The following is a 17,359-nucleotide window of genomic DNA, read 5'->3' as shown; positions in this document are numbered from 1 at the left end:
TGACATTTTAATTATTCATTACTAGTTAGGGTTCAGATAGTACCAAATTAATGTTCATTCATCCATCAATGATTGTGAAATGAATCATTCAAGTACTATTTATCCACCTATAATTATGAAATATTTTATCTGAAATACCATTATTTCTCTTTTATAATCACATCAATTATAAAATTATTTATATAAAAAGTTCAAATTTAAGTGACAATAAAAACAAAAAGGCACTTCAATTAAATTAACATGCTCCAATTCTTTATCCTATGCGAGTTGGATAACATTTTTTTATTGTGGAAAGAATTGACTTCACAACTACTCCATAATTTTCGTTTGTTTCATCTCGCATGTTATGCCCGGGATAGGCACTCACTGACCAAACATTTTATTCATAATCTTCACAGTATAACCAAAATTTTTGTACAAGTAGTGTTTATACGTTAGTGATTACATTTTTGTTTCGTATGATTATACATATAATTTGATCAATTGTGTTTTGTCATTAAGTTGTGTCCACACCCTATTTATTTAATGAAATTTATTGTATTTGACAGTGGCTTAGTTTTTTTCCTGAAAAAAAAAATTCACACACACACATACGTCTTTCTTAAACCCTCTTATCCATTAACTTGTTGATTATATGTTTTTCTTTTCTAATAAAGAGGAAGGCACACGGATAGATATAAGGAAATAAGCACTCCAATTTTCATAAAAAAAAATTATATACTTAATCTCTTACCTTTATGTCTATTATTTTGACTTTTATTTCATACAATTATCTACGTTTAAATCTTTGGTCCCGCCCTTGATGTTTACAAGGAAATCTTAAATTGCTGAGAAAAAAAAAGTAGTGAATAGATTTTCATGTTGGTAGTGAAGAAGATAATAGTTTGGAGCTCCTGTATGTAGTGAACAGGTCAAAGAAGCAAGCATTCTCATTCATTAAACAAAAAGTTGGAAATAATAGAGTGGGGCACGAATATCTTATCAATTTATCATACCCCTTTATATAGCAGAAACACAATTCCTTTACTAAAACATTTATCGAAAGAAATATATCTATTGGTGGAAAGGCCTAGTATATGGGCTATGCCAATCAATTCTGGACATGGGCAAATTAAGCTAATGAGTATTATTGAATGAATCTTTAATGGTGCAATATAGTAAATCAGCTTGGTTTATGCAAATGTGTTAGCATTTCTTTTACTTGGCTCTTCTGTAGTGCAATTGCTTAGAGGTCTCACTAATAAAATGATAATCAAGTAATCTTCACGGAGGGGAAACGGGAAGGAGAGTGGGAATGAATGTTCCATTGAAGAGTCTCGAAATTTCTTAATGGTAACTTGTATGATGTGTGTAAGCGGCTGTTTGTATAATATTTTGTTTTGTTTATGTGAAATTGTTGAGAATGAAAATGATGAGCAAAAGATTAACAAGAAAACAACTCTCTAATATTTTGTTTTGACAAGAAACTTGAATGAAAGAAAAGAAGAGTATAAGTCCCACCAAATTTTTAATCTTGGCATGAATGTCAATAAAGTAAGAAAACAACATTTTTTAGTTACATAAATATCCTTACTTTTTCAAGTGTTTGATATCACAAATTCACAAATACTCAAGATTTCATTCATTTAATTTTTTCACTACATCACAATCCATATACTATGCTCTTTATATAGCCAAACTAAATGATTAAAATAATACATAAAATTACATAACTTAATTACCAAGTATACATGGTAAAAGTTAAGTTAGACAAGGAACTTGGTTATACAAAATTCAATTTGAAATTAAACACTTGCTAATTAGAGCCACAATATTTGACCATCTTTTATCTTCTAAAAACTTTATGAATATTTACATGTCAAGCTTTTGTGTTCAACTTGAATTTCTTAACCTTGTAATTATTTGATAAGTAATGTTGAGTTGTTATAAACTAAACTTGGTTTATTTTCTAACATATTTCCCCTTAAACCAAGTTTGTAGAATTGATCATTCTAAGCAATTTTTTCAACTTGTAAAATAGCTCAGCCTTCAAATGTTTCGTAAAAATATCTATAATTTGATCTTTAGTGGGACAATACTTAATCATCATTTCTTTTTCAACTACTAACTCTCGAATCTTGTGAAATCGAATATCAATATACTTGGATCGTCAAGAAAAACTGAATTTTTACATAATACAATTGCAAACTTGTTATCACAAAAAATTTCTATAGGATTATTATGCTTTTCATGCATCACTTCAAGAATTCTTCTTAACCATACTATCTATGTAGCACAACTAGTTGTTGTTATGTATTCTGCTTCAACTATTGAGAGTGCAACCACTAGTTGTTTCTTTGAAGACCATGATATTACGCTACTACCAAGATGAAACACGTTTCTTGATGTACTTTTTCTTGTCTCCATATCTCCTATCTAATTACTGTCTGTATGGTCAACAAGTTGCACGTTACTATTATTGGCATAAAATATTCTATCAGTTATAGTACCTTTAACATATCGTAAAATTTTCTTTGCTCCTTGCAAATGAAAATCACGTGGCTCTTCCATAAATCTACTAAGTAATCCAACTCCAAAAATTATATATAATCTGGTTGCAGTCGAATATCTTAGACTTCCAATCAAACTCTTATAGTAGGTTGAATCAATTTCTTGCCTCCAATTTTATTTGTTAGCTTCAACTTTTCTTCTACTGGTGTAAAAACTGGTTTTGAGTTCTCCATTCTGAATTTCTTCAAAATATCAACAACATATTTCTTTTGAAAATTTATTTTTCTAAATGACTTAAATGCCGAGAAAATAGGACATTAAGCCCAAATCTATCATCTCAAAACATCTTATCATAGCCTCCCTGAATTTTGCAATTATCTTTGAATTGTTGACAGTAAAAATTATATCATCAACATAAAGACACACAATGAGTACTTCTCCGAGATCAATAAATTTGACATATAACGTGTGCTCAAAAGAACATTATATTTTATAAATCAATATTGCTTTAAATCGATCTATCTTTTCATTGGGCTTGTAATTTATTTTATAAACCCACTTTACTCCAATTGACCTTTTATTTATAGGTAAATCTGTCAGCTCCCATGTTTTATTCTTCTTAATAGCATGAATCTCCTCATCTATGGCCTTTATCCAATTTGGATCTTCTGCAGCTTCTTCAAATGTCAATGATTCACAATCCGCTAACAAAGCAAATTTATAACCTCTTTATCAAATGAATCATTGTCTCCACCAACAAAGTAATCTTCCAATTTGGCTGGTAATCTTCTTTGTCTTTATGGTCTGCTAGATGATTCTGGCATATTTGAAGCTGGATCTAGTTGTCCTTCATCTTCTCCATGATCATCGGGAATTATCACTAACTCTTTATGGGACTTTGAGGACCAATCCCATATTTCTTCTTCATCGAATGTCACATCTCTGCTAATTATCACCTTCTTTGTCTCTCGATTAAAAAATTTATATGCCTTGGTGTTTGTGCTATAGCTAATGAAAATGTACTTTTCTCCTTTCACTACTAGAATTATTAATTTTTTCGACGATTTTTTTCCCATGATTTATATAACCATGGTTAAGTTTGAATTTTACTCGCAGTTTAAATAATCGTAGTTAAATTTAAATATTCTCCACAATTTGCTATTATAAATGTAGTTAATTAACGACGGTTAGGAAAACTCCAGGTAAATATTAAAAAAAAAATTATCAACCCAGGTACGTAATTAACCTTCATGCTCAGAAACCCCTGTCTCCCAAAAACGTGAAAAGAAAGCCCTCTTTCTCAATTCCTGTTGCCTAACCTTCCCTGTGCTCAAAATCTGTCTCTCCCAATATCATATTTTGAAATCAATTTGAACATCCAATGTTGCCAAAGCCCTCTCTAAAAAGCCTCAGAAACCCCCCAAAAATGTGAAACATAAGCCGTCTTTCTCAACTCCGACTGTTGCCTACCCTTTCCTGCGCTCACAAATCCTCTCTCTTTGAATCAATTTGGTGCTGTTGTTTTTGTTCTTGTTGTCATACGAAGGTATGATTTTTGTTTTATGTTTAGGGTTTTGATTTCAAATTTTTTTTCCTTTTCTTTTGATTAGGTAGTTTCCTTTTGAAGGGCTGGTATTATTGACTTTAAATGTTGTTTCTTTCAATTTGTGTGCAATATTTGATTGATTCAGAGAGGAAGACTGGGATTTTTGTTGTCAGATCTGATGCAAGGGTAAGCCAAGTCCTGAAGACAGGAGCTCGAAAACATGAATTGTTGGTTACTAATGCAGTTGCAGTATGTTATCTCATCAATTTCTTTCAATTCCCTTTTTTTGCAGTTTGGTTTGGGATCAATGGGATAGGGTGTTATCAAGTTTATAAATTGTGTTTGTTACTTTTTTGTAGACAAAGGGAGGCAGTTCTATGGCTTCTACATCAAAACCTGAATATGTCTATTTCTGTTATCACTTGCTGTTATTTTTCCATCTTATACAAAATTTAATCATTTTTTAATTTCTTTAATGTGAGATGATGTGTTTACTCTTTTGCTAATAGATCAACTTCTTTGTTTAAGTGAAAAGCTATAAATTAATGTCTATGTTTCAGTTTCCTAAAACAACGTGTAAAAGTAATCTAACATGGTATTGTCTATCAAGCCTCAGGCTATGGTTGGATGGCGAGTGGAAGTAGCAACATATTTTGCATAAAAATCCTTAGGTCAGGAGTTAAAATTTTGCTTTTTATAGGCCAATGATCAGAGTACCCTTGTTACTATCAAAGTAAATTACTTTACTGGATGGGATTTTCACTGTTCTATGGCCTTTCAGAAATGAGGGATTTAAGGCTTTGGGGCCGTTAACTTGGCTCCTTTTGTGCCACAATGGCCTTAGAGCTATGTACTGAAGGTCATTGCTGGTGCTATCAAGATGACGCTTTTGGACCTCTTGACTCCTCCCTTGTGCTGGGGAGTATCAGTAGTAGGAGACTTAAAAGTCTAAAGGGAAACCTTTTGACTGCCCACTGGTGTCCAGACTTCTAGGATGTTTTATTCTCCTGTAGTCTCTGAGTATGTACAAGCTCCACAAAGTTGTCAACTTTTTTATACATCACAAATTATGATCAAGCACCATGAGTTAGGTAATGATATTTAGTACTAGATTTTGGGGCACTTAGAAGGATGCTAGAAGCCCCAAGAAGTAATTGTTTTGGGTTGAGAATTGAAAACCTTTGGGACATTCTTGTAACACTTAATTCAAAATGGTTAACACATGAAGTTGCTAGATAATGCTGTAGTTTTTTTTTTTTTTATCTTTTATTGGCTGCACTTATTATAGAGTTATGACCAATTACGATGGAATTCACTAGATATAAATTTTATTTTTAGGCATGAACTTCTCCTTTTTGAAGCCCTACATGATGGCTTGGAATAAGAAATGGAGAGGGATCCTTGTGTATGTGTCATGGGTGAAGATGTAGGTCATTACGGAGGATCTTACAAGGTGACTAAAGGACTGGCCGAAAAGTTTGGTGACCTTAGAGTTTTGGATACCCCTATTGCTGAGAACTCATTCACAGGCATGAGGCATTGGAGCTGCCATGACTGGTCTAAGGCCAGTTGTTGAAGGCATGAACATGGGGTTTCTACTTCTGGCATTTAACCAGATCTCTAACAATTGTGGTATGCTCCATTACACCTCTAGAGGCCAGTTTAAGATACCAATTGTCATTTGTGGACCTAGTGGAGTTGGTCGGCAACTTGGAGCAGAGCATTCACAGAGATTGGAGTCATATTTTCAGTCAAACCCTAGAATTCAGATGGTGGCTTGCTCAACCCCTTACAATGCTAAGGGCTTGATGAAAGCTGCAATCCGAAGTGAGAACCCTGTGATTTTATTTGAGCATGTTTTACTTTATAACCTCAAAGAGAGAATTCTAGATGAAGAGTATGTATTGTCACTTGAAGAAGCTGAGATGGTTAGGCCTAGGGAGCATGTCACAATATTAACCTATAAAATGAAAGACATGACATGTTTTTTTTAATTAGAATATTATTATAAGTGTGTATTATGAGATCTTTAAGTATCACTTTTGATTTTATATAAGTGTTTGTGGTTTTTAAAATTTGTTATGTTTATCAATTAAAGGAAATTATTTGATTTTTATGTAATATTATATGATATACAGGTGAATTAAAAATAAGCTATATTTTAAATATCCAAATTTTATATATTCACATGCATTTAACGGTGGTTTCAAACCGCGGGTAATCCACACGAAATTTAATGGCAGTTTAAAAATTGCAGGTATTTAACGACAGTAAGTAAGCTGCGGGTAGTTAACGATGGTTAATAAATCGCGGGTAATTAACGATGGTTAATAAATCGCAGACAATTAACAACGTTTATCAGAAACTGTTGTTAATTAACTGAGATTTTGTTAACTATAGAAAATACCAAAATTACCTGTAGTTGTTCAAAATCGCTGGTAATCTGTTTGCCACGCTTAAATTAACTACGGTTTTGTCAATCGCGGGTAACATCATTTATGACGGTTAAAACCCCAATTAATGTCATAATTAACCATAGATAAACCATTGTTTTCTTGTAGTGTTTGTCATTTAATTTCTTCCTGAGTTGATCTAGTACATGAGCATATGCAATACACCCAAAAACTTTGAAGTGGCGAATTGATTGAGGGCTTCCTTCCAAGCTTCTTCAGGAGTCTTATCATGAACACTCTTTGTTGGACACCTGTTCAAAATATAAATAGCAGTGACATATGTTTCTGCCCAAAATTCTTTAGGTAATTATTTGTCCTTCAGCATACATCTGACCATAGTCATGATTGTTCTATTTTTTCTTTTTACAATACCAATTTTTTGAGATGTGTATATAGTTGTTAGTTGGTATTGTATTCCCTACTGTTGAAAGAAATTTATACAGACAATGTATTCTTGGCCTCTATCTGTTCTCAATGCTTTAATTCTACAACCACTTTGTTTTTCCACAAATGCCTTAAAAGACTTAAACGCATCACAAGCTTCTGATTTCTGCTTTAAAAAATATATCTAGATTTTTTTGCTAAAATCTTCAATGAAAGTAATAAAGTATTTACTACTGCCATATGTTAGTATCTCGACTGTACACAAATCCGAGTGGATAATTTCTAGCAACTTTCTCGCTCTCCAAGACTTTCCTGTAAGAAATGATTTTGTGTTTCTTTCCTAATTGACAAGTCTCACATACATTATTGGGAACATTTACAATAGGTAAACCAAAAACATATTCTTTCTTTGACAAATAATTTCATCCAGAAAAATAGAAATGACCAAAACGCATGTCCACAACTAATCATCATTTGGAATCACAAAATTCAAACAAGAAATTTTTTCATGCTAAATTTTCAAAGAGAATAGACGATTCGGTGTCATTTGTACCTTAGTAACAAATCTTCCATTTTTGTTTATCAACTTACAATAGCCTCGGTAGATCTGCATATTGTACCCTTTATCTAACAGTTGTCTCATGCTCAATATATTATGATGAAGACCAAGAGTATAGAATACATCTGAGATAAAGTTCTAAGAATCATCTTTTAGTCTGATAGCAACTTGGCATTTCCCTAATATTGGAATATTTCAATTATTTCTAAATTTCACGGTAGATTTGACCATTTCATCCAGAGAGTAAAATAACTCCTTCTTCCCACACATATGATTACTGCATCCAGTATCTAAATACCAGATGTTCTCATCCTCTACAAAATTATTAGTTACCAAAAATAAACTTTGTGGGTTATCAGAACTCACCAGTATTTTGATACTAATTTTTTGCCATATTTACTTGTTGTCGAAATCTACAATCTGCAGCTTTATGGCCAAACTTTCTACAATGATAACAATTAAAATTTGTTCTTTCTTGATAATAGCCCTTTCTTCCTCTTCCTCAACTAATAGTCCCAAAATTATTTCCCGTCCTTGACTTGGTGGCATGAAATTGTTGTCTTTTTCTTGGTTAAAATTGCCACGACCTCTACTATTAAAACCATGGCCTCTGCTATTGAAACCATGACCTCTACTTTTAGCATTTTGATTAGACTCAATATCATTGTTGAGATTCACCTAACTCTTCAAGGCTTCTTCGTTTACTTTTTCTGAGTTCTCTAATTTATGCTCACATGGTTTTCTATGCTTCCCTACAACTCTGCTACAGTCATCGTGTCTGTATCATGAGACTCTATTATTGTAGTCATCACATGATTAAACTTTATTAGCATGGTATGGAGAATTTTCTCTATTACCTTGCTATCTTAGATGTCATCTCCATACATCCTCATTTTGTTCACGAGATTTGTGACATGTGAAAAATATTGTTCAACAGTTTCTAAACTAGATATCTCATATATTTCATATTATCTACCTAGAGATTGCAATTTGAATTTTTAAGCCTTCTCAAATCCTTTATATGACAGTTTCAAAATGTCTCATGCTTCTTTAGCAGTTTTGGCATTTGCTATTTTGTCAAAAATTGAATAATCAACTCCTTCATGAATTTGTAATAACGCCAACTGGTCCCTTTGGTGTGTAAAAACTGATCACTGGGCAAGTGTACCCGTTGTCGAAGTAATATTATTAAAATTAAAATTAAAGTACCAAGTGTCGTATCCACAGAGACTGTTATTAAGAAACTTTTCCTTAATTGCGTAATTGTTAATAAATATGAGAAAAAAACCTTGTTGATAAAATTGCTAAAAGTAAAAGAATAATAAATTAAAAGGAACAGATATTCTAGTGAAAATAAATTATAGAAAATTATGACTAAAGGTATTCAATGTAAAAAGGCAAGTATCTAGACTGTAAATCCCCCTAAGTGTCCAAATAACTGAAATTCTTCTTCAACTATTTAGTTCCAAACCCTTATCGCTGCAGGAAATTCTAAATTAAATCATTACCTTTCTCAAGGATAATGATTCCTAACCCTCAGTTGATTAATCGGAATCTCTTCCTTAATTAATACTCCTAGGTTGCATTAAGTTCATTATGAATTCCATAATTAGGGTTAATCCTAATACAGAAAACTCACGTCTTTCTATCTCTAGAAATACATTCAAGTCTTTTTAATTGAGCAATGTTAATTTCATGCAGGAATTTTACTCAAATTCAAACAAGAAAACAAGATAGAAAAAATTGATACTACTCAATTAAACCCAAGAGAGAAGAACATGAAATAGCATTAGAAGAATTCCAGAAAATTTAGTCAATTAGGATTCATTACGTCTAGATACTCAAAAGAAAGTTAGAACCTAAACATCTTGAAATTAAAATTACAAAAGAGATGAAATAAAATGCTTAATCCCATCCTCTTGCCGTTTCTGAGTCTTTCGTCTCCAAAAACCGTCTCCCTTAGGTTTGAGTTCAGTTCTCCTTTTATAGAAATTATCCTAGGGTTAATTTTCTGGCAAAAGTTAAATTTCTGACGCGCGTAAAAGTACACGGCCAAGTACACGGTCATGTACTTGGCCGTGTACATCTCTGTTTTCTAATAGATGCCTTTCAAAGCTTTCCATAAAAGTACACGCTCATGTATACGACCATGTATCTGGTCGTGTACATCTCTGGTCTTGATGATACACTTCAATTGACATGACCAGTGATATACACGCTCATATACACGGGCAACACGGGCATGTACTTGCCCGTGTATATCTCTGGTTTCTTTTTTTCTTCAATTCTCGACATCTTTAAAGCTTTCACTTCTTGATCCTTTTTCCTGAAATATGAATAAAATGAAATTAATAATAGTAAATTTTCTCAATGAATAGCTTAAAACTCTCAATTATCATTCATGAATTACAATGTAGGATCAAGTATAGAAAACATTTATCACCCTTCTTTGAGCGGTTGCATCAGCTCCTGTTTCTAATCTTGGATCAACAAAGCTCCAAATATTGTGAGCTTTTAAATGAGTGGACATCAAAAGTGCCCAATAACTATAATCAATCTTCCCATCTAATTTAAGACTAGACCAAATAATATTGTAATTTGACATATCTCTCTCTCACAAACTGACTCTTATAGAATTTGTAAGAAAAAATGAAAACCCTTTTGTTCCTCAAACACTCACTTTTCTTTTAAAAATATTTGGCATTCAAACTCTCAACACTCTCAAGCTCTAATATCAATTTGATATCACAAATTCTCAAATACTCAAGGTTTTATTCATTCAATTTTTTCACTACACCACAATACATATGCCATGCTCTTTATATAGCTCAACTAAATAATTAAAATAATAAATAAAATTATATAACTTAATTGCTAAGCATACATGGTAAAAGTTAAATTTGACAAGGAACTTGGTTATTCAAAATTTAATTTAGAATTAAAAACTTGTTAATTAGAACCACAATATTTGACCATCTTTTATCTTCTAAAAACTTCATGAACCTTCACATGTCAAGCTTTTGTATTCAACTTGAATTTCTTAACCTTGTAATTATTTGATAAGTAATGTTGAGTTGTCATAAACTAAACTTATTTTATTTTCTAAGAGTATTTTTATTCTCGTATGCTTGCCTTCATATTTTTTTCTTTTCTTGTATTTAGTAGTTGTGCTAATAGTTTATTTTGCATTTTTAATTAAATGAGTAAATGTTGAGATGATAAAACAAAAAAAGTAAATATGTTGAAAAAATATATAATAAAATAATTTAAAATTATTTTATTTTCTCAAATAATATTATATTTTATATTCTTAATATAATACATTTATTATTTAATCAAATATATTAAAATAATAGTATGCACATTTCTTTTAAGGACACAGTTGCCCATTCAAAGATAAAGTCACTTTCTTCCTTTTTATTTTCTTTTATATTTTTTATACCAAACAACCAAAATAATCTTTTGATTTTTTAAAAATATTTTCAACTTAAATTCTTTAACTTTTTCTATTTTGTTTCTCAAACGAATCAGAGGCTCAATTTGTTTTCTTAGTGCAATGGAGTTACCACACTGTCCAAGGTAAAATTGCAAAATTTCCAAGTCATCCAATAAACTTGTACACTTCAATTTGGCTCCCAGGTCAATGTAAGTAGCCTATTTGAATCACGCAAGCGTGCTTTAAGGTAATCAAAATTGGCTATTTCGGCATTGCAGAAGTACAAGATAAGATGACCCTCTCACTGGTGAAACTATAAGATGATGCTGGTGGCCAACTGAAGAATTTGTTTGTATATAAAGATTTTTTCAGTGTGGCATTGCCGAGAGGCATAAAACTGCCCTAGCTAATGAATGGGTAATCCTTTCTTTTTTTATTTTTTATTTTTTTTCTCAGGAGATAATCTTCCTTTTGATGTAAATAGATCCAATTGCCAAGAATTATATAGTGAAGATTAATAGAATGGTAGGCTGGAAAGAGAATTTTGTGTTCAAATTTTGAACTCCCAAGTGCTCCTTAAAGTTGTGGCCAGACTTATTCCACATGCAGCAATGTTCTGCTTCTCGAATTTACGACAATAGCACTTTTTCGTGTATTATTTTATCAATATAGTTAGTATAACAACCATACTTTTATGAAAGTTACTTGCACCAAATGTTGACGCACAACAAAATAAACTATTCAACGCAAATTACTTCAAGCAAAAAGAATTTAATGCTTAGGTAAGTTAAACTAATTCAAGGGAATTAAAATAAAAAGAAAGCCCACAGAAAAGATGCTACCAAAAAATAATTTGACATCGCCACTAATTTAGAAGGACCATACTAGAGAGAAAGAGCAAGCGAAAGAGAAACCTTTTCTCCAAATCTAGAAACAAGCTTGATAATCAAATTTAAACCCCATGAAGGTGCACTCTTATTCACGAGCAATGTACACAAATACAAATTCTGCTGAAAGTAAGGTAGAAGTATTGATTGTAATGTACTGACATTACTTTCATTTCAAAGATAAAGCAAAATATTAGAATAGTTAGCCTTTGATGGTGCATGTTGGGTGGGTGGACAACATCATCAGTTTCAAGCATCCTTTCATGTACAATAATTATATCAGATTACAAAGAAAAACAAAAATTTTGTCTACAAAACACACTATAAACTCATGCTATTAATGATAGACACTTTGCCTTGAAATCGGAAATCTATCATTTTGTTATTTTGAATTTTTTTCTATTATATCTTCAGTTGAAATCTCAGCACCAGCTTCTGGGGTGGTGTACCACCACTCAATGATGTCTTCCTATAGGATTAGATAAAGATGGAACAAAGCAGACAAAAATTAGATTTCCATTTCATATAACTTAATGGTGTTCATATAAATCACTATACGATCAACTAATTTTTATAACCAAATAGTGGAAACAGTAGGAAACAAATGGCTTATACTAACTGGTTCACAATTAAAGGACCGCACCACCTGCTAAGTAAAGTTTAAAAGAGACGATCATTGACAGATGGTGCTGAGAAAAAGCAAAAGCTAACTTTACTGTTGTGGTGCACTCATATCCAGAAACAGACTTAATAAAGTAATTATTGACTTTTATAATTTAGACTTGATCAGGCCCAACCTGACAAGATTACATATTATAAAGCGATAGACTTGACTCTGGACCATAAAAAAAAAAACTTGACTAAGGAGTTGCTTAGCTAGACATTTTTTACTTTGACTATTCCGTTCACATGACACAAAATGTTCCAAATTTTGAATCATTGAAAATTTCCTAGGATTTGCACCCTATGCCAGAACTACCCACAACCATTCCATCAACCTTTCAGTGTATTTACCATGTTCTATCAATGTTACAATCTCGATCATGACTAAAATAGTAGGATATATCTTCTCTTAATAAGAGATTATAGTGAAAGGATCTGCTTAAAATCTGCTACTGCCTTTGGCATCTCTAGAATACACAGACAAACAATATATTCCCTTTCACATAATAAATTATGATAGTATTAAAACAGATCTCACTTGGAACTGCTAACTATGGGTTTTAACAAAAACGTTTCAGACTCACTCTTCAGTCGATGGCCATTTTATTATTTAATAAATTAATGGTATTATGGTATCATGAAACTAAGGTCAATCATGATGAAATAATGTATTCATCATACTTGCCCCAAAGGAAAAAGGATAGATGAAATTATAAGTATTCCAACAACAATGCATAGACATGGAGATGCTTCCAATTCTCCCATACATGTATTTATATTCTTTTTGAGGTCCTATAATATTTTCTGTAATCTTTGTGAAATCACAAGTTAGTGACTCTTGTCCTATAAAACAAGATAGCCATGATTACCTGTGTTGGAGCCTATTCTGTAAGTTGGCATTGTTTGATGGCACCTACTCTCCTTGCAAACATGCATACCATTGGCCCCGAATCTCCCAGTACTGGTAAAGGTGTAATGGAATTGAAGTTATGCTTTGATGTATGATTATGATCTCCCTTATTATCCTTAAGACTTGTGGAGGCCTCTTTACTGATACAATAATTACTTAATTTTATGGCCTCACTGAGCAATTGTTCATCAGCAGATTGTTCTTTGGCATCTTCAGTCTTGCAGTTGTTCAGAGCAATGTGTTTATGGTAATGTGGAAGCATTGAGTAAGACGTAGAATGGACTTCAGAACCACCTCTCTCATTAGGATGATCAAATAATAGCAAGGGGGACGTTGACTTTGGTGAAAATCGATTTATCCAGAGACCTCCCAGGGTATCACTTTTATGACAGATTTCCTTTCCCTCACATAGTGCATAAGACTCAACATTCTCATTTTTATTTTGTCTAGTTGAAGGTGAATGTAATGAAAGCGATGTCATTCTTTCCTTCCCCTTACTATGCCCCAACTTGTAACAATTTTCATTCTCCACTGAGTTATTTTTCCAGTGTTCATGACTGTTGATAAAATGTATAGGTGTGGTCTGAGGATGCAAGGGTGGACAGGCACCATTTCTCCCTTTAGATACTTCAAGTTTATTTGAATGCAAGTATTGTCTGTAAAGGCTATTGTTCTCTGCTAAAAAATATATTGGAGTGGCATCTATTCCATGTCCCTTGTTACCTAGCTCAAAATCTTTAAAAGCCTCTCCTACTTGATGACACATTCTCGTTCTAACATTGTTAAGTCTTGGACAACACATAGCCAGAGAATTGGATCTGAATCCTGCATTTGTTAGCTCTGGTTCTTTATTATTATTGCGTGTGAGAAGTTTCTGATCAGGCCATTGAAGACAATGATCAGGATTTTCAGGTGCAAGAGCCAAAGACTTATCCTCATCTTGAGTTGATTGTGAGCATCCTTTCATGATGTTTGAAATCAAATTCATGAATGAGCTATCCGGTTTAACATCTGATTTAGAACATGGAGTTTCTTGAATTTGCGTTTTGACCTTTTTACTCCCAATTATCACTTGTTGAAAGTTGCATCTCTTCTTTCCTATTGACAAAAAGCAAGTATTGTGGCAGCTTTCAACGCTCAAGTGACAATCATTCTCCTCCTTCGATAAACAAACATTTGAATGCCCATTTGATAAGGACTTGTCATTTCCTGCATTTCTTGTCATATGAATTCTGCTATTACATGGAGAATGCATAACTGAAATATTCTTATTGCATAGTAGCATCATTTCATTGACTTGGGATTTGTTTTCATTCCCGTTGGATTTTGAGACAAGAACTCTGCTTGTTGCTGCACGAGTAGCCACACAGTTTAAAGTTCGTAATTCCAGTTTTTGTGAAGGACTGATGCCAGCAGATTTTAAATTTGCACCTAGAGCACTAGAATCTTTATATTCAATTATATGCTCAACCTTAGTATATAAACCATCTTCTATTTCAACCACCTCGTTGACAACACCAGTATCTATGCCCCCATTGCAATGATTCATTGGTGAAGGATTTTCTTTCATGCGAGATTTAGGTTCATCAGCTTGAAGTAATAAATTAGTAACCAGCCTTTGATCAACCTGACCTGAAGGAAAATCATGATGCAGGTAATATTTCAGGCATGCACAAAAGAATGAATTGACATATCTGTTTAACAAATAATAAAATAAAATCCGTGTTACTTAAATATAAAGGAAATATTTTAAATTTAGAACTCACGATGAGTTAGAAAAACAACCTGCCAGAATGATAAGAATAATTCTCTATGATCCAGGAATATTGATATAAATTGTTTACAAATCTCAACAAATATACAGAACATGTTCCAAACTAGAGTAACAAAAGTTTCCTAAAAAATGACTAAATTATTGTACTGTCAGAGCCAAAGAAGCAATGATGACAGCACATACCAGAAATAGTGGAAGATCCCTTTATCTCAGATATTATAGATGTTCCAATATTGGCTTGAGTCTCCCCATTGTTCATTTTCTCCATATCATCAAATCCTGTCAGACCATAGTTCTGTAGGATTGAGCAAAACTAGTCTACAGAAAAAAAAAAGTGACAAGAAGGAAACCAAGCAAACTGATAAGTCTCAATTCACCATTTCACTATTTGGGATAACAGGTTTTTTCTGTCTCATTCAGTTAGGCTAATTTGAACTCAAATATCTGCTGCAAATCCACCTTTCCCTACATCTACTGGAACCACAGGAAATGTTATTTTTACCTGTATCATGGATATGATTCTCTTCACATGTTTTATAGTCTGGAATGATGACAACTGAATCACTTGTTGGATGCCGAGCAGGAGAATATGTGGAAGGAACATCACTCTTTGTGCATATGACAGTAATAGGTTCATCAAAAACGTCTTCTATTGGTTTATCTGTGGTAGAATTTCCACCAGTAACGCTTTGTAGCAGAGCGAGAACCATGCTGCTTGGTCCAACATCCCCAAAAAGAGAGGTATTTTTATTAGTAAAACTTGAATCAACACATTTAAGACTGAAACCTTTATCTGGAGACCAAACTATTTCTGATAGGGGATCACTGCCAGAAAATGTCTTGTCTACTCTAGAAGCTGCATTTGCACCTGCACCTGGGTCATTTTTCAAATTATCCCAAATACACTGATTAGAATAATTTAGTACGAGCTCAAAATCAGTTTTTGGTTTTATTGGCTTGTTTTCTGAACTCATCTTCACTATTCAGTAATCGAAATTCAGGGGAAGGTCCTGCAATAACAGTCAAAATAGTCTTTTATGTAGTAATAAAATGAAAAATTTGCAAGGGTATGAATGACAACACAACTAGCTCCTTAGTACTAAGTTTATCGTCAAATTACTTGATTAAATTATAGGTTACTCAAATCATGTTTTGCTAGATGCATCTTATTACATTTAGAAGATGAAGAGATTCCAATGAAACAAATTAGAAGGAGACTAGAAAGAAACACAACTAAAGCATTCCTCATAGTATCAAATGCATAGGACAATTTTCCGGATGCATTAAGTTGCAATATATTTCTTGATTCTTGTCATGTACAGTGTCAAGGATCAACTCATGACGCTTTAGACTATTAAAAAAGGCCCACATATTCCGTTTTGCTTTCTCGGCACATCATCTATGTAAAATGTAGAGATCAAAACAATGTATTATCGGTACGATTCTATGAACTTTAAGACATTGATTTGACTTAACTTTCTATTTATATTGCTTTAAATCCAGGCACAGCAAGACCGGTTCAAACTTGCATCTATATGCTGTTGTGTTCTCTTCTTTATATTTGGATATATGGAAATCAACAAGCCTAGGGAAATAGATAATTAGACCTGATCAAGACCTCAAGCTGACTCAAAGTCCATTTTTAATACATACAAGATAAAAAATCAGAAACTTAATTACTATGATAAGAGTATAGGATCAAATGAACATGAACATGATGCACACTCCTTTATCACGTGCAAAGAAGCAATCGAAAAGAAAAATAGAATATAAAAGATAAACTATCACAAAGGGAGCATTATATTTTTATAATCATATAAAGTTGATTATGAAAAGAGTTTTTTGTATGCGATTCTACAATACAAGTCCGAAACGGAACAACGCATTAGGCAAAATTAAAAATGAAAAGAAACATACCCTTTGATTATGAAACCGCACAAAGGATATTTGGTTTGCTTCTGTCTCTGGTCGTGGGACAAAGAAGAGTGAGTCACTTGCACTTGCCAAAACAAAATGCCTTGGAATGGCATTAGCTGTCACATAAAGCTGTTCATGCGAGGTCTAGAATTTGCCACGTAGACACATGCCATTCCACTAACGTCCGTGCATTATTTTACCGGATGTAGTAGGTTGATCCCGTTCCAATTATTTGCTTTTAGTCCTTTGTGAACATTTTAGGTAAACATACTCTTTTAAGGTGAAATTGTAAATCAGAACAACTTGTTTTATTCTCCTAAAAGGGTTGGGAGGGTGAAGA

General features: G+C 32.8%; 1 protein-coding gene and 1 pseudogene across 3 annotated transcripts; one reads left to right on the top strand and one right to left on the bottom strand.

Annotated features, from left to right (window-relative positions):
- Window positions 1-4,138: 4,138 nt before the first annotated feature.
- LOC113871701 lies at window positions 4,139-6,030 on the top strand (annotated as a pseudogene).
- A 5,760-nt stretch (window positions 6,031-11,790) lies between these two features.
- LOC113872813 lies at window positions 11,791-17,117 on the bottom strand. Of its 3 annotated transcripts, none has more exons than XM_027510643.1 (5): window positions 17,020-17,117; window positions 15,605-16,112; window positions 15,286-15,381; window positions 13,288-14,960; window positions 11,791-12,224 (listed from the first exon to the last, which is right to left on the bottom strand). In XM_027510643.1, the coding sequence occupies exons 2-4, from the start codon at window positions 16,074-16,076 to the stop codon at window positions 13,300-13,302; spliced, it is 2,229 nt and encodes a 742-aa protein (XP_027366444.1). In that variant the 5' UTR covers window positions 16,077-16,112; window positions 17,020-17,117; the 3' UTR covers window positions 11,791-12,224; window positions 13,288-13,299. The 3 variants fall into 3 exon arrangements, with proteins under 3 accessions (XP_027366444.1, XP_027366445.1, XP_027366446.1); XM_027510644.1 differs by having other exon boundaries at window positions 15,605-16,687; window positions 17,020-17,079; XM_027510645.1 differs by having other exon boundaries at window positions 11,816-12,224; window positions 15,605-15,976; window positions 17,020-17,074.
- Window positions 17,118-17,359: the final 242 nt, after the last annotated feature.

Source organism: Abrus precatorius, unplaced genomic scaffold, assembly GCF_003935025.1.
Source record: "Abrus precatorius isolate BTA unplaced genomic scaffold, Abrus_2018 Scaffold7, whole genome shotgun sequence".
Taxonomy (NCBI): Eukaryota; Viridiplantae; Streptophyta; class Magnoliopsida; order Fabales; family Fabaceae; genus Abrus; species Abrus precatorius.
The sequence above is the reverse complement of the archived record's forward strand: the minus strand, read 5'-3'. Positions and strand labels throughout refer to the sequence as shown.